We start from the raw sequence: 17,764 nt of genomic DNA, 5'->3' as shown, positions 1-17,764 counted from the left end.
AGGTTTGGGAGATCCGGAAACCGCGGAGGACCTTGCACCGCGAGACTGACTAGATCCACAAACCATGGACGCCGCGGCCACTCGGGAGCCACTAGGATCATTTCAGACAGATGAAGCTCTATTCTCCTGAGCACCTTTCCGATTAGGGGCCAAGGTGGGAAAACTTACAGCAACACATTCGTCGGCCAGGGAAGCGCCAGAGCGTCTACTCCCTCTGCCCCCATTTCCCTGTGGCAAGCAAAGAAGCGTGGGGCTTTGGAATTCCGGAATGTTGCCATCAGATCCATGCAGGGCGTGCCCCACCTGTCGCAAATGAGTTGAAAATCTCCCCTGGCCAACTCCCACTCATCGGGATCGAGACGATGTCGACTGAGAAAATCCGCGTGAATGTTGTCGACCCCCGCTATGTGAGGTGCTGTAATACTGACCAGGTATTGCTCCGCCCAGCTGATCAGCATTCGAGCCTCCAACGCCACCGGCAGACTCTTGGTTCCGCCCTGGTGATTGATATAGGCTACCGAGGTCGCATTGTCAGAAGGAACCCCGACTGATTTCCCTTTGATAAATGGAAGAAAGGCCTGCAACGCCAGGCGTACTGCTCTGGTTTCCAGGCAGTTGATGGACCATTGGGACTCCCCTCCTGGGGCCACTGCCCCTGCACTGATTGTCACTGACAAACCGCTCCCCACCCGGAGAGATTGGCATCCGTAGTCACGACCGTCCATTCCGGAACAACCAGAGGAACCCCACATCTCAGGTTGTCCAAAAGGAGCCACCAGTCCAAACTGGCACGTGCTGTGTCCGGCAAAGGCAACCGCAGATGAAATCGTTCAGAAACCGGATTCCAATGAGAAAGCAAGGCTGATTAGAAGGGCCGCATGTGGGCGAAGGCCCAAGGGACAAGCTCCAGGGTCGAGGCCATAGACCCCAGAACCTGCAAGTAATCCCAGACCGTTGGCGGATGTTTGGACAAGAATGCTCTCACCTGTCCTTGCAAAATGGCAATGCGGTCCGCCGAGAGAAAAACTCTGCCTAGATGAGTGTTGAACTAAGCTCCCAAAAACTCCAGGGACTAGAAGGGAATCAGATGACTCTTGGACAGGTTGACCACCCATCCGAGGGCACGCAGCAGCTTAAGTACCCTGTTTATCGCCTCCTGGCAAAGGACGTCCGACTTTGCCTGAATCAGCCAATCGTCCAAATATGGATGCACCAAATATCCTTTCCTGCGCAGTTGTGCTGCTACCTCTACCATGATCTTGGTAAACGTTCTGGGAGCGGTGGCCAGACCGAAAGGCAGAGCCTGAAACTGGTAATGTTGCCCCAGAACGGAGAACTGCAGGAACCTCTGGTGATCGGTCCTGATCCCGACGTGCAGATACGCCTCTGTCAGATCCAGGGATGCTAGAAATTCCCCCTGCCGTACGGAAGCAATCACCGACCACAATGTCTCCGTGTGGAAACGGGGAATCCGGAGACATCTGTTGACCTTCTTTAAATCGAGATTGGGTCGGAAGGTTCCCTCCTTTTTTGGAACCACGAAGTAAATGAAGTAGCGACCTTACCGAAGTTCCGCCGGAGGAACGGAAGTAATCATGCCGAGATCTAGAAGGCGCTGAAGAGCCTCCCTGACTGCCCGGCGCTTGGTGGCGTACCTGCAGGGAGAGACGAGAAACTGATGGCGGGGCCGCCTTGCAAAATCTAAAGCGTAACCGTGTCATATCATTGATAGGACCCACTGGTCCGATGTGAGCTTGGCCCATTCCTCGTAAAACAGAAACAGTCTGCCTCTGACCACCGGTACCGAGGAGTGGGCCGGCCGCCCATCATTGCGAAGGCTTTCCACCCGGAGCGGACTGGGTGTTACCGGGTCTACCAAACCGCCGTCCCCGAAAGGACTGAGACCAAGACTGCTGTCGGTTGGAGTTTTGGCGAAAAGAGGAAACAGGTGGTCGGGATGTCCGAGGTTTTCGGCTCCCACGAAACCGAGATTTGGATCCAAATCACCCTCTAGTCTTCGGCCTGTCCTCAGGCAAGCGGTGTACTTTATTCTCACAGAGGGACTGTATCAGGTCCTCCAGCTCCTTGCCAAAGAGCAGCTTGCCCTTAAAGAGCAGAGATCCCAGCTGGGACTTGGAAGAAACATCTGCCGCCCAGTTACGCAACCATAACAGACGGCGAGCTGAAACAGCGGAAACCATGGACCTGGCTGAAGTGCGGAGCAAGTCATGAAAAGCATCGGCACTATAGGCAATGACTGCCTCCAGACGCCCCGCCTGGAGGGTTTCATCCTCCAATAATGCCTCGTTGGCTAGCAACTGCTGGACCCAGCGAAGGCCCACCCGCAAGGCAAAATTGCTAGACATAGCCGTGCGGACCCCAAGTGCTGAAACTTCGAAAATTTTCTTGAGCTGAATTTCTAGCTTTCGATCCTGCAAGTCCTTAAGTGCCGTTGCACCGGTAACCAGAATGGTGGTCTTTTTCGTGACAGTCAAAACTGCAGAGACTCTTCCTGGGGGGGGGGGGGGGGGGCTCAATACCCAGTTCTCGTAAGATGACAGGGATGAGAGGTCCTAACTCATCTTAATGAAAAAGCCTGACGACTTTAGGATCATTGCCATCCATCCCATGAGCCCCACGCAGACCTCCCTGCGTGGGGTCCGTCTCCCCTTCAACCCCCCTCAGAGGCTGGGAAGATAAATGCGGATCCTCCGGATCCTCAGATACCGAAGAAGTAGCCAAGACCTCCTGAGGTGCCTCAAACCTCAGAAGTCTCTGCACCTGTGGGCGTCCCGTCTCCTCCATGTGCTTCACCTTCTTCTGTGGCCCGGCCGTAGGGTGCATCAAAAGCACAAAGTCAGAGTTAAACGAAGAATTTGAGGAAGTATCCTCAGCATCTCCTGCCGGAACTTCTCCTACACTATGTGGGCCAGGCCCCCCCGAGTCGCCCCCCTCAGGGGCTATCTTTTATGGGGATAACTGCGGCAGGAGATTCCCTTCCCCCACCAAACTAACTATATACAGTAACCTAACAACTTAAACTGGTTCACTAACCCCCAAGTGGGAACAAAACCCATGAGACACGGTAAACAAAGATCTGCCGATTAAAACCAAGAACAGATGAATGAGCAGACTCTCTATTACCTGCGAACTCCAAATGGGCGGGACTCTGGACTGATCCGTGGTATTACAGACACGAGCGAATCGAAGATGGTGCCCGTTCCTGCGCTCAGCGGGAACGGGCCGAAATTTGGGGCCGGCAGGGTCCCAAATGCGCCGGAGACAGTCTGGACCCGCATGATGACCCTTGGTAGGGTCGCAGAGGCTCCCTCTCCTCCTGAGAGGCAAGAGGCACAAAGACCTTCTCTGGAAAAATGGGTGCACGCAGCACCGGAAGCCTTACATGCGGCCCTCCTCGGCATGGCCGTATACTCCAACCCCCAAAACTTCTCTTCAGCACCACCCGACAACGGCGCAACGAAAAAAGGAGCGAGGAAAGCCCAAAGAGATTGGAGGAAAAGGAGAGCCCACACAATCACAACAGAAAAAAAAAAATTTTTTTTTTTTTACTTGCCGCAGAGCCTCCGGGTTCCGATCCTACTGGGGGGAGTGAGCCGGGCTCCCCGGTATCACTCCCAGTACAGTGAGTGGCTGGAAATAGGGTTCTCAACCCTATTTCTCAACCCAGAACTCCTGGATAACAGAGCATTCCCAAAAACAGTGGATTAGCGAAGCCTGCATGCACCCACATTTAAGACATTCACTGGCCTTTAGCAATCCCATTTTATGCACATGCATAGGTGAAAAAATGATGTGATTGAATATCCTTAATTACAGTTCCCTAAACTCGCATTATTGGACACTTCACATATCAAATCATGACAGTCCCAAAGCACATATTTCTTTGCCTTTTACCAGCTAGATTCTCAAAAATCACATTTTTTTATTCTGCAGCAGAAATCTGTAGAGGTGAGACAATGACCCCTGCCTAGCCGCAAATAGTTTAGCAGTGCTTGAAAGATGAACTGCTCATCTCCCCATCTGCTGCAGCTAAGGCCTTTTTCAAATATGCACGGATTTGCCCATGTAAGAGAAAATGCCCACTCTGAAAGCCCAAATGACTTTTACACAGTTCAAATGCATATAATACTCCTAAAATTACCATTCTGGTGACACTTTTAGATTATGCCTCCTCAGCAAAACACAGAAAAGAAATCTCAGATTTCCCCTCAAGGGCACATGAGGCGAAACACAAATTGCCAGAGACATAAATTTACATACCAGAAACCATATTTTCCTAATCTTTCCAATAAATAGGGAAGGCATTTGCAAAGTACGCAACTCCCCTGGCTAAGAACGTAAGACAAACTTTGGCCCCAAAGGAGTACATAAATGTATTTATTTATATGCATGTAATAACTGATAATCTGTATATTCAGACTTGGCATATATCCAGTCTCCCAAAAATCTTAAATTTGCAGCCCAGTTGTACATTTTAAAGTCAGGAATTCCCATGCCTCCTTTTGTTTTTGGAGCTATCGTTGTTGAATAGGATAGGGGTGCTCTCTTACCACATCATAGGAATCTCCCAAGCATCCTTTGTATGGCTCTCTGATCTCTGACTTTAAATAAATGGGAAGCATCAGTAACAAATACAGTAGTTTAGGGGGCTATAATCATCTTGATCAGTGCAATATGTCCCTGCAGTGTCAAAGGAAGGGACTGCCAGCTATCCAACTTCTTGTGAAGCTTTTTTTTTTTTTTTTTATTAAAGAAGGAATATTAATGGAATACCACTGGGCTGGCCGTCTATGATTTTGCAATCCCAAGTATTTTATGCGATCCTCTGCCCACTTGACCGGGAAATTGTCCCAATTCTGTAGTACTGAATTAGATACATCCAGTGCTTCTGTTTTAACCAGATTTAGCTTAAAGCCCAATAACTGTCGGTACTCAGAAAACATTTTAAAGCCATTGGTAACACTTTTAGCATTTAACAGAAGCAAAAGAATATCATCAGCAAACAGGAGTTTTTACTTGAAGTTCATTTAGCAGGACCCCTGGGACCTCCGAGACATTTGCAGTTTATCCACCAGTAGATCCATAGTTAAAATGAAGAGTAACGGTGAAAGGGGGCACCCCTAACGAGAAGATCGCTTCCTTCAACAACCGTGCGATAGTGGTCTTAGAAGCCGGCTTACCCCGAATGGGCCCACTCCAGAGGACAAAAGATGAACCGAGACCCAAAAGCCATGGGTAACCTGGAGATAGCGAAGTAGAACTCATATGGTATCAAGTTTACGGAAATCGTCCCCAGTCGCAGGGGAAAACGCAGGGAGTTCTGCCGACAGGTTGACATGGAAGTTAGAAGAACGTTCACTAAGAAGGAAGGGCCAGTCACGAGGGATACCACGGAATCGTAAAATCGTAAAACAAAAGGTTCCCGACAGGACAGCGCGTGGATCACCGAGATCCGACGAGCAGAAGAGACAAAGACCAGAAAGACAGTCTTAAGCGTAAGAGCTTTCAAGGTAGCGCGATGGAGAGGTTCGAACAGAGCCGCACAGAGGGCCCGAAGGATCAGATTAAAACTCCCCGACAGGCAAGCGGCCGAGAAGGTGGACGTAGTTGCTTGGCGCCCTTCAAGCACCAATCACATCCGGGTGGCCCGCTCAGTGGTGACATTCTACCCGACCCAGGAGAAAGCCGAGAGGGGAGAAGATCTTCTTGGGGAAGAGAGGACTAACGAAATCGGGGCAGAGAGCGCTGAGATACCCGACTCCACACAAACAGCTTCAAACACGTTCCAGATACGCGTGTATGCCAGGGAAATTGACTGTTTCCGGGCCCACAGCAAAGTGGAGAAGACCTCCTCCTAATAGTCCTTGCGCCTTAGGCGTAGTCTTTCAAAAACCAGGCTGCTAGACAGGAGCAATCGGCCTGGTCGAAAAATACAGGTCCTTGACGAAGGAGCCGAGGAAGATGGCGTACCCGCAGAGGTCCGTCCGGCGCTAGGTTGAGAAAATCCGTGAACCACGGCCTGCGCGGCTACTCTGCTGCTACCAGAACCACAGGACCCCGGTGGAGTTCCATTCTTCTGAGAACTTTCCCGACCAGGCGCTATTGGGGGGGGGGGGGGAACACGTACAGAAGGACGTCCGCTGGCCAAGGGAGAGCCAAGCATCTATGCCCTCCGAGCCGTGTTCCCTCCAGTGGCAGGAGAACCAATTTGCCTTGGCATTGCAAAGGGTCGCCATGAGGCCCAGGTGGTGGGGGACCACCTGTCGACGATGAGATTCATGGCTGTGTCAGAGAGTTCCCACTCCCCGGGATCGAGCAACTGATTGAGAAAATCGGCCTGAACATTCCCCTTGCCCACAATGTGGGAGGCCGCCGGGCACTGTAGATGTCGCTCTGCCCAGGCGAAGAGACAGCTGGTTTCCAGGGCCTCAGCGGACTGCAGGCGCCTCCTTGGCGATTGATAAGCCACAGTGGAGGAGCTGTTGGACAAGACCCGTATCGCCTTGCCGCGGATGAGGGGGAGAAACTCCAGAAGAGCTAGGAGCATCGCCCGAGCCTCCAACCAAATGATGTGCCAGCGAGACTGAGCTGCCGGTCAGATCCCCTGGGTGTACTGGGAGAGGCAGACCGCACCCCAGCCCGAGAGACTGGCGTCCGTGGTTACTATCGTCCACTGAGGGACTTGGAGAGGCTTTCCCTGTAGCAAATGAGGAAGGGAAAGCCACCACTGCAAGTTGGCGACGGTAAGGCCCAAAAAACAGGAGGACTGTGTGAAACTGTTCCGACACTGCCAACGGGACAGCAAAGCTTTCTGGAACGGTCGCATATTTTATTTATTTATTTATTTATAACTTTTATATACCGACATTCAAATGAATATCACATCGGTTCACATATAACTGGGGAGCCAAAAAGCTAGTTGGAAGAAAGGAAGGATAAAGTTACAATTAACAGGGATTGATAAGGAACGGGGAGAGAATGTGGAATGGGCTAAGGGACCAAGTGAGTGTAATCGCAGGAGGATACAGCAAACTTAAACAACTTTATAAAGAGAGAGATATCAACTATATTACATATTATATTTACATAACTGTATGACAGTCAAAGGAATAGAATCTGCAGCAAATTGTATTAGCAATGGGTAGTAGCATATGAGCAAAGCCCAAGGGACAAGGTCGATGGCAGAAGCCAAGGGGCCCGAGACCTGCAGGCAGACACAGGCTGTCGGAGAAGGCAGCAAGATCAGACTCTGAAACCGGCCAATCAACTTGAGAGCCCGCACGCGAGGCAAGAAGACCTTGCCCACCCGGTTGTCGAAGTGGGCTCCCAGGAACCCTAACTCCTGGAAGGGCTGAAGGTAGCTCTTGGAGAAATTCAGTATGCAGCCGAGAGACATGAGGAGAGCTAACACACGATCCACCGCCTGCCGGCAAGAGCCTCCGCCTTGGCCCTGACAAGCCAGACGTCCAGGTAGGGGTGAACAAGGATCCTTTTCCGGCGGAGAGCTGCTGCCACCACCACCATGACTTTGGTGAAGTTGCGAGGTGCCAAACGGAAGGGACCTGAACTGGAAGTCCCGGTGGAGGATGTGAACGCGAAGAGACTACGGTAGCCGCGATGAATCGGAATATGGAAATACGCCTCTGTCAGAGCAAGTGAGGCTAGGAACTCTCCGGGGCGAAACGGTACGAGGACCACTTGCAGAGTTTTCATGCGGAAAGCGGGATCTTGAGAGCCCGGTTGTCTCTTGTGAGGTCCAAGATCGGACGAAGACTCATCCTGTTACGGAACGACGAAGTAAATAGAATACTGGCCTGCGGCAAGTTTGCTGTCTGGAACCGGGACCACCACGCCCAGACACAGGGGCCAGGCGGGGGTTTGCTCCACCGCTTGCCGCTGGGACCGACCACACGGGGAAATAGAAAAAGGATCTCGAAAATTTCGAGCAAAGCGAAGGCGTACCCGTCTCTGAGGACGTCGAGGACCCACTGGTCCGACATGAATTTGACCCATGCCACAAAAAACAGGGAGAGTCGACCGCCTAGGAAGGGGACCGAGGAATGAGTCAAGTGAACTTCATTGTGTGGCAGGCGTAAGGATGGAGCGCGTGGGCTGGCCCTCGCGAAAGGGACGGCGCCCACGGGGAGGCTGCGACCAAGACTGCGAGCAAGACGGAAAAACGCCCTGAGGAGTCACCCTGCCCGCGTGGGGGTATACCGTCTCTGGCCCAGATAACGTGGACGAGAGGGTGTAAAGGAACGGGATGGTTTCGGACAGACCTCCGGAAGCCATGGACCTTACTTTCCCCCAAGGAATCCAGAGTTTCTCAAGGTCCTTGCCAAGGAGCAGCTTACCTTTGAACAGCAACGTGCCCAACCGGGCTTTGGAGGGCGGATCGGCCAACCAACAGCGGAGTCAGAGGAGCCGTTTGGCGGACCTCGCCAAAGCCATCGCTTTGCCTGGACATGGAGAAGGTCGTATGCGCAGCCTCTGGCCCCGGGCGCAGAGCAACTTTGAACCCACCTGAGACCTGCCCGCAGCATGAGACTGTTGCAAATAGGCGCACGCACCCCCAGCGCCAGGACATCAAAAATGCGCATCACATGAGCCTTGAGCATGCGGACCTGGGCAGCTTTAAAAGCCGGGAAATCCTCCTGTATCGTGATCGCATAAGTAGTCCACGGAGGGATTATTGTCTTTTGTTTTTTTGTTTGGTTTTTTTTTTTTTTTTTTAAATCTAAGCATACCTCCGGGAGGGGGAGCTTATCTAGTGCACGGCCCGCCCAGAGTCCCGTCTCGGGAGTGTTCCATTCCCACAGGCGCTACAACTTGTGCATGGGATGAGAGGGGAAGGCGATTGCCGGATCCCTGATTCCCGCCAGGACAGAGTCCATATCCTTGGGCAAAGAGGCCGTAAGGGAGTCCAAAGACCCTGGGGTCGTCCCCCTCCAGGGGTGGAAGGGTATCCTCCGCGTCCGGATTGGCGGCAAGATCTGGGGGTACCGGATCCACCAGGAGGTTGGGGGAAGGGCACCCCCGGGATCACCCGCGCCCCAAGGGGCTCCGCAGCCGGTCTAACCGTCAACGGCACGGAGCGGGTAAATTTTTTTTTTTGCCCGGGGGGGGGCCCGGGGGGGGGGGTGGAAACCTTCCTCCTCCTCCTGCAGACTAGCTAAATAAAATCTATGCAGGAGGAGGGCAAAATTAGATACAAAACGAGCCCTGGAAGTCCCGGGTGGGGGAGGGAGAGGCGAGAGGGTGACAGAAAACCCATCCTGGGGGGCCAGGGGGCTGAAATCGGGAGGTAGCTGCAAAACAAATCGGCCCCCCAGCCCCAGGGAGCTCCGAAAACGGAGCCGACAAAAAATCCAAAATGGCCACTGTTCCCGGGCTTTCCCGACCCGGGAACGGCCTGGCCAAGCTCTGGGGAGTCGATCCCCGGGCTAAATTTGCCAGCCCTGCCGAGGAGGGACCTACCCCACCCGTCAGGGAAGCAGAGAAGAGGCCCCCTTACAAAAAAAAAACACAAAGGGGCTGGCAGAAAAGAGGCAGGCTGCCTGCCGCGGCAAAGAGAGAGCCGCTCTGAAGAAAAAAAGGCTGCAGAGAAAAGTTTGATTGACAGCCTGGAGGCCCGGAGTGAAGCAGGGGGGAAACCTGCTGACTCCTGCCTGTCTGGCTGCCGGTTCAAGCCCAGGTGGGGAACAAAGACAAAGAATATTGGTCTGCTGCTGTAGGTAAGTATTAAAAGCACTGGGAGCACTTTTAAACTTAAAGCCTGTTTCTGTGTCACTTTTTTTTTTTTTTTTGTGAAAAGACTGAGCACAGCAGCGTAACATTAAGACCCTTCGGCAGCCAGAGAGGGGGGGAGACGAGCCCTGGACAGACTCGGTCCCCACACCTGGAAGCGGTAATGGACACAGGCTATGCACTGCACAAGGGGCAAAGCCCCCCTGAGTCCGGCAAGAGTCAGGAGACGGAACCGTCTCCTGAAGAAAAAATCCACAACTTCCTGACTAACCTTTTAACTTTATTTTAACAGGAAGAAAACAACTACAAAATCCCTAAGGAATAAGTACTTGCTTGATCCCAGAAGGAAGGAAGAGAAAGAAGGCTGACTAGCCTAGATTAGGAGACCGAAGGGAGATGTGCTGCACCTGCTGGAGACAGACAAATACTGAAGGGTTACAGCTTAGGCTCTGTCCTCATATAGGATATCCTTTCAGTTTTAGTCTGTCTCAACCTGCTGGAAAGGAGGCTCAACCCACAGTCTGGACTGATCTGGATACGTACAGGGAACACCTCCAAATGCTGGAGACAGAGAAATACTGAGGAGCAGCAGGTGGCTCACCAGGTTAAGAGAGGGCGCTCTCGAAGTTTTTCTCTGTCTCCATCTGCTGGAAGGGAGGCAAAACCCAGCAGACTGGACTGATCCATACAGGGAATGAAGCTTGGATGAACCTGGAAAGGGCCACAGAGGTAAAATGGCTGATAAACTGTTCCCTTGACCACCAGACTGCATACTTGGTTCCTTCCTTGGGACCTCACATCCTCCTGTGCTGTAGGTAACTCTGCCACCAGAATCTCGGTAACCTGATCAAGGAGAGGCGACATAGCACCCCATTGCAACTGTCACAAAATAGTTGCCGCTCCTGCCCTGGAGCAGAAAACCTTGTGGGAACTGGCATCACAGGGAAAGGTCCCCCAAAAACTCCTCCACATAGCATGGCTATTCCGAAGCATTAATCCTGCCAGCACCGCCCACAGAGTTCATTTTCTCTCTCTTTTAAAATACAAATAAGAGCAATGAGGAGATTTTCCAGCATTCTGTTGGCATGGCCATGTCGTCCTCCAATGTCCTGTCCTGCACAACTGTGGCCCTGCTCAATATGCCGGCTCTCCACAGCATGTTTTCTGCAAAAGAATTATTGCTATTGACGTGTGCTGAGCATAGCTTTATTTTTTGTTTTGTTTTTTTTAATGCCAGCGCTAGAAGAAAAAAAATCCACCCGGGGGCAGCAAGGAAGTGTAAACCATCAGGAAGGAAAGAATAAAAGAACTTCAAACCTGGAAGCTCTTTGCTCCTACCTTACTCCCCAGAGGGAGGAAGCCACTACTATCACCTATGGAGAATTTCTTCTGAGGGAAGCAACCCTGCAGGGTTGCTTCCCTCAGAAGAAATTGCCTGCATGTCGTAGGCTAAAATTAGGTATGTGTTCTACTCAACTGAGGGAGGAGGCATCATCTATCACCTCAGGAGTCTTGCACCAGAATCTTCCTGATCATCTGGCCTAACCAAGCCTCGGCTGCCAACAAGGGAAGTATGTCCACCATCTGCTGGAGACAGAATACTGGCGGGCTGATATCAGCACAGAGCTATATGAGGAGTGCCATCAGCGAGCTCTTGATCTCTGTCTCCATCTACTGGTAGGAATGCATAACCCACTTATGTGGACTAGCCTGATTGGATGAAAAGGAAAGGGCTATTTTCTATGGGTGATCATCCATTTACCGGCAGAAATTCCTTTCAAAATTTCCCTCAGTTTCATATATATATATATATATATAAAAATATATATATCACAAGATATTCCAATTAATCTCAGCAGTAAAGGGCTATTTTTCCAATCTACTGAGCAATTTCTCATCTCAAATGTTTAGATGGTACAATTCAAAGTGTAATAAATATCAGGTAGAAGAATATACTTGCCCCATAAATCTCGAATCACATGAAATTTTAAACCATTTTTTGTGTTAGTCTAAAATACTGTGCACCAAAGCCGTATGTTGCGCAAGCTAAAATATAAATATATGAAAAAAGCAAAGAGCACACTTTTTATTTAAATGCTAGAGTTAAATTGTTTCCAATTATCAACAAAAATATATGCAAAAATTATTTTAATTGTCACTGTTCTGCTAAGTTATGTATCGTGTTCCCTTGGTTTGTTGAAAGATTAAAGATCATAAATAAGAAGTTCCACAAAAATTAAAGGAGCCTACTCTCCAGGATGCATGCACATCTGCATCCACAGATCTATGGATCCAAAATAAACCATACCCCTGAAAGAAACCTCATATCTCCCTCTGATGTGTCCTGAAAATCTGTTATGTATAACACACCCCAACACAAAAGTTGTTAGGGACACACACACACACAGTTGTTCTCATAAGGAATCAAATTTAAAAAATGTTAATGGATGCTGTATATTGTCCTGCTTACACAGTCTCTTTACAGTTGCAGCCTGACATCTTTGTGTGGACCAGTAGACAAGCAGATTGGACACTATGTAGTAGCTTTAAAATACAATTTATAAATATTAGGAAGTGTTTCTTCTATCATAAAACTAACTTTGGTTAAAATGAACCACGGGTTAAAATGCCGGCGGGAAATTTCTTTTGAAATTTCCCTGTAGATGTTTAAGTGCCAAGGGGATAATGATGTGTTTTGTGACCCTGTGCAGCTAAAAGGCTTTTTACAGAATAGGGAAAATCAGCACAGTGTAACCCGACTTGTAATCCTTATTTGAGATCAGTAATTTAAATTAGACTGTCACTAAATTTTCTATTTTTTTTTTTTATTTGTTATACTAATCTTCCCTTGATGTGAATTATAATTATAACTAAGTGTTCTGTTATTATTAGACCTTAGCTTGTTTATGCTTCTGAGCAAAAATGTACTTTGATGTAAATTTATAAACCTATATATAAAGAATTTTTTTTTTTAAGTAGATTGCTACATTATAGACATACTCACTTGTGGAATTTGGGTGCTTTTTCCACATCCTGTTTCTCCAATGATCACCACAGTCTGATAGTTCTCTACCAAATACAAGATATGGTTTCGGAGCTGAAAGGGATGATGATAGTAAAAAAGGGTGTTAAGTCATTTTGTAAAATGTGAGCTTTTCAAGTTGCTTTTCTGCATGTACAGCTACTGAATAACATTCAGGTCATCACACTAAATTTGTAGATTAACATATCTATGCCCATTTCTTACAAAAGTAAATGGTTTCTGAAGCTCAAGAGCTGCTCTTTCCACGGAGGACACCATACAAAAGGCAAACTGGTAGTCTGATGTCCACAAAGGATAGCATCAAATTCCATTTTCTCTGAGAAGTAACCAACGGGCCGATACAGTAAAAATCGCGGGAGAGCGGGCGAGCGCCCGCTCTCCTGTGTGCACGATACAGTAAGTTAATTTATTTAAATTAGGGTTAGCGGTAAAAAGAGGCGCTAGGGACACTAGCTCGTCCCTAGCGCCTCTTTTCGGACAGGAGCAGCGGCTGTCAGCGGGTTTGACAGCCAGCACTCAATTTTGCCGGCGTCGGCTCTCAAGCGCACTGACAGCACTGACTACCTTTGGGTAGGCGCTAATTTCTGAAAGCAAAATGTGCGGCTTGGCTGCACATTTTGCTTTCTCAATTGCGCGGGAATACCTAATAGGGCCATCAACATGCATTTGCATGTTGCGGGTGCTATTAGGTTTGGGGGGGGGGGTTGGACGTGCTATTACCCCTTACTGAATAAGGGGTAAAGCTATCGCATCCAAAACGCGCATCCAATTACGGGTTAACAGTGCGCTCCACTGGAGCGTACTGTACTGTATAGGCCTGCAAATGTGGGAGAAAAAAGGAGTCCAATTCTAACCAGTAAAATGTATAGTTTAGTGTGATCCCCAAACCATTTCTTAATTCTCTTTTCTCTCAATATCCACATTCTGATTAATAAGCTAATGCAATTAAAATATCTATATATACATTGATGCATGGTATCTTTCATGCTTAATAATCTTAATTATTTTTGAATTCAGCATTTTCCTAAAACACAATGCAGACAAAAAAATAAATCAATTTTATGAGCATAGTCAACTCTCCCTTTATAAAAAGAGAACTGTTTGTGGCTCAAAATATTACTATTTCTTCATGATCTTCTTCCCAAAATGCCCTTAAATCCAGTGCATAGAAAGCTAAGACATCTCCCTTTTAAAAGCTGGTATATATTTTAAAACTAATTCTGCCAAGTATTAGAAAATTCTGCTTGTAATGATTTTAGTATTTTTTCTACACACTAAAGCACATATACATTTATAACAAATTCATCTCAAATTCATAATCAAGTTGCACATTATGCCATAAAAATTCCTGATTAAACATGACCAGTTGCTTTAACTGTATTACCATAGGTACATCTGGAATACCTTAAACACCGGTAGCTTTTGTCGCTGTTGTTCTATAGACAGGGCTGCATGAGGATTATAGATGACTGAAGTTCCACTGGCTTCTGCAGCACTTTGTCTCTCCTCAGAGATACTAACACCTGGGCCTTCGGTGCCTGTGTAACATAGGGTTTATTAAAATAATCTATTGCTAGACAAATAGTAACTTAGTAAATGACAGCAGACAAAGACCAAAATGGCCCATCCAGTCTGCCTGGCAAGGTGTTTAGGGCTGTAATTGCCACTCTGTGCAGGTTACCCCCTCTCCTTCTTTGCAGGGTTGTAACTGCTACGAGACCTTTCTCAAGTTTCTGTGTTTCTAAGTGAAAAATACCTGAGAGAGATTGATTTGCAACCAGTGTGAACAAGAACGTCCCCAGCTTCTGCTCCAGGAGAGGATCAGAGGACAAACTAGTGTCAAATGCCTTCTCCCTTCACTGGTGGAAAGGTCTGCTGTATGTGTATTCTTGATACCTCTGGTTGCAAAAACCTTAGTAAAATGCAAAAGGGATCGAGGAACTATGTTTCTCACAGCTCTTTTTTGCCCAAGGCAGATACGATTCACTCGTCTTTGGAGAATTATCAGGGGACCAATTTGGTTAAAACATTTGCTAGCTCTGATTACACAGGACTAAGGGAGATGACTTCATCCAAAATCCTTGCTCTCTCTTACAGCTTGGATAAATGTGAGGAGTACACTCATTCAGTCTAAAAGCATGTGTGCACACTACACAGATAACACTGGTGCACGTTTCTCTATGCTAGCTCCTTATTACTATTTAGAATTATAGATTGTTTAGTCTTGATTACAATTCAGTCTGCAATCTCTCTATCATTACAAAATAAGAAGGGCTGAACCTTGTAAAGAATAATGTATAAGAAAAACTGGATTCTCCTTGAGAGAGGAATAGAAGGAAAGTATTAATGAAGGAAGGATAACGGTGTATTGTTGTCTATTGATGACTGGTTTTAGTTGATAAGTACTTTAAGAAATGTTTTCCTTCAGTAAAAAATGTTGATTAGAAAACACATTATCAAATAAGAGGTCAATTTCTTCTAATTCTGATAGCAACTTTATAGACAGATAAACCTGGAAACATAGACTAAGACAACCAACTTATCCATGAACCCCTGAATTATTTTTAGTCGCTAACAAACTTAACACCCTCGTAGAAGTCCCTGGTGAGACTTCATTTGGAATAATGCATACAATTCTAGAGACTGCACCTTTAAAAGGATATAAACAGGATGGAGTCAGCCCAGAAAGTGGTTACTACAATGATCAGTGCTTTCATCCTAAAGCATATGGAGATAGACTTAAAGATCTAAATATTTATTTTATTTATTTAGAAATTTTTATATACCGGTATTAGTGGGGACATCATACCGGTTTACATTTGAACAAAAGACTTAAAAGTACATATTAACAGGGGAAAAGAAAAAACAAGGGGGGGGGGGTTAACCAGAGGCAGTATGGAAGCGATAGATTAAAATAAACAAGAACAAAAAACATAACATAGCAATATGGTTATGTAGTTAAGTCCTTAACATAAGGAATATGTTAAGGACTTAAATATGTTCATTCTAGAAGAAAGGGGAGATATGAGAGAGACATTTAAATACCTCAAATGTTTCCATGCACAGAGGTGAGCCTCTTTCAACAGAAGAGAGGCTCTAGAAAGAGGGGTCATGGGATGAGGCTGAGAGGAGGTAGCATCAGGAGTAATCTTAAGAAATATTTCTTTACAGAGAGGGTGTTGGATGCATGGAATGACCTCCCAGTGGAGGTGGTGGAGACAAAACAGTATGTGAGTTTAAGAAAGCATGGGATAAATAAAGGGGATCTCTAAGGGAGTGATGGAAATAATAAAGTTAAATTAATTGGGCAGATGGGCAGACTAGATGGGCTACACAGTCTTTTTCTGCCATGTTTTTACCAATAAACTAAAGGTGAATGGTGGTGCTATAACCCAGTGACAATCCAATGAGCCCATCTGCTAGGCTTTCTGGCAAAAAAAAAAAAAAATCAAATAAGTAGTATTTTACCATCAGTTCACATATAGCTTTAGCAAAATGTTATGGTTTTTGTATTAGTTCACTTGAAAATGTAGAAATATGGGACAACAAGCAAGTTGTAGATAACTTTTTATTGGACTAACTAATAAATTCCCCAATAATGGAAGCATACAAAAACTTGTCACAGATGTATTGAGTTGGTCCAATAAAAAATATCACCTATAACTTACTATACTAGTTATCATTTCTAAAGTACTATTAGACATATGCAGTTGCTGTACAGATACCTTTAAAAAAAAAAGTCCCTTTTCCATGGAGCTTACAATAGTTTGTTGATCCTTATTTCTACATACATCTTTATAAACTATACTGTGTTCTATGATATTTAAAAAAAATATATAATCCTTGCTATCCTAGATTCAATGAACAGATGTCTCAGTACTCTTGCCAATCAGCACTGGCACATCTACTTCCAATTTGCTATGATGATCACCCTCTAAGCTGGAAGAAACGGAACAAGACATGTGCGAGTTAGAAGTAGCCAGAGTATGCAGAACTTGTGAGTGTGACTTGCAAAGCACAGGGTTCTTTAGTTTGTTTGGTTGTTGTTTATAATTTAAAAAAAAGGATTTTCCAACACAAGTTTTGAACATCAGGGAACCAGAACAAACACGAGAAACTTACAATAGCGATACAATAATATATAGCAAAATATCCCAAGGACTGAGAGGCGCGACATACGCCAAATATTTTCTGTATGGCTGTTAAGAAAGCCTCCGTTTTTTCCTGGAAACAGATACACTGGTTGAGCAGATGGATACTGAAAATGCCAGAGACGGCAGTAAAACTTAAAGGGCGACTTGAAGAAGGAACGGAATTGACAATTTTGCTTATCTGCCAAAGTGCTGCCGCCTTCTCTTGCTTCACTGTCCACCAAAACAAACAGTCTCTGCTTCAGAAATGCGTGAACGCGATATTAAAGCCGCCTCCCAGACCCGAGCGCTCTTTTTTTTTCCTCAAGGAAAAATTCCTGAAGCCAGGTTAGGTATTGGCACCCCTTGCCCCAGCTGCGGCCTTTCTTTACCTGGTTTCCAAAACTTCCCCGCTCCCGCGGGCGCCGCCATGTTGGGTGAAAGGTGAGAGCGTGCAGGGCGAGCCCGCCCATTGCGCAGGCGCAGAGCTCTAGCTAGCCAAACTCCGCAAAGGAGATTGGTCGAGGTCGGGTGTTGCCATGGTTTCCTGCTTCATTTGGTGCAGCGCACCGCTGTCTTTCCTAGCAGTAAAGATTTAGCAAGGTCTGTGTTTGGAAATAATGTTGGGTTCAAATAAAATAACTTCAGGGTGGTATGAAATATTTAACCATCTTTATTGCAGATAGTATTATTTTTTTTTATTTCAAGACTGTACTGTATCATCATGTGAATATGTCCACCGCGCTCTCAGGGGGCCGGATGGGGCAACTAACTGAGGCCGGTCGGACATACAAGGCTCGAGAGGACGGCGAGGAACTGGAAC

The 17,764-nt window shown here is 47.0% G+C and overlaps 1 protein-coding gene across 2 annotated transcripts in view; it reads right to left on the bottom strand.

The window, feature by feature from the left end:
- DHX35 (DEAH-box helicase 35) overlaps nucleotides 1-17,437 on the bottom strand; it is a 179,578-nt gene extending 162,141 nt beyond the window's left edge. The window contains exons 1-3 of one of the 2 annotated variants that reach the window (XM_029612952.1): nucleotides 17,334-17,437; nucleotides 14,216-14,349; nucleotides 12,773-12,865 (exon numbers count right to left, since the gene is read on the bottom strand). In XM_029612952.1, coding sequence (XP_029468812.1) covers nucleotides 12,773-12,865; nucleotides 14,216-14,349; nucleotides 17,334-17,373 — 267 coding nt within the window. In that variant the 5' untranslated portion in view covers nucleotides 17,374-17,437. The other variant, XM_029612951.1, reaches the window with a different exon arrangement.
- Between the last annotated feature and the right edge of the window lie 327 nt (nucleotides 17,438-17,764).

Source organism: Rhinatrema bivittatum, chromosome 8 (genome assembly GCF_901001135.1).
Source record: "Rhinatrema bivittatum chromosome 8, aRhiBiv1.1, whole genome shotgun sequence".
In the NCBI taxonomy this organism is placed as follows: domain Eukaryota; kingdom Metazoa; phylum Chordata; class Amphibia; order Gymnophiona; family Rhinatrematidae; genus Rhinatrema; species Rhinatrema bivittatum.
The sequence above is the reverse complement of the archived record's forward strand: the minus strand, read 5'-3'. Positions and strand labels throughout refer to the sequence as shown.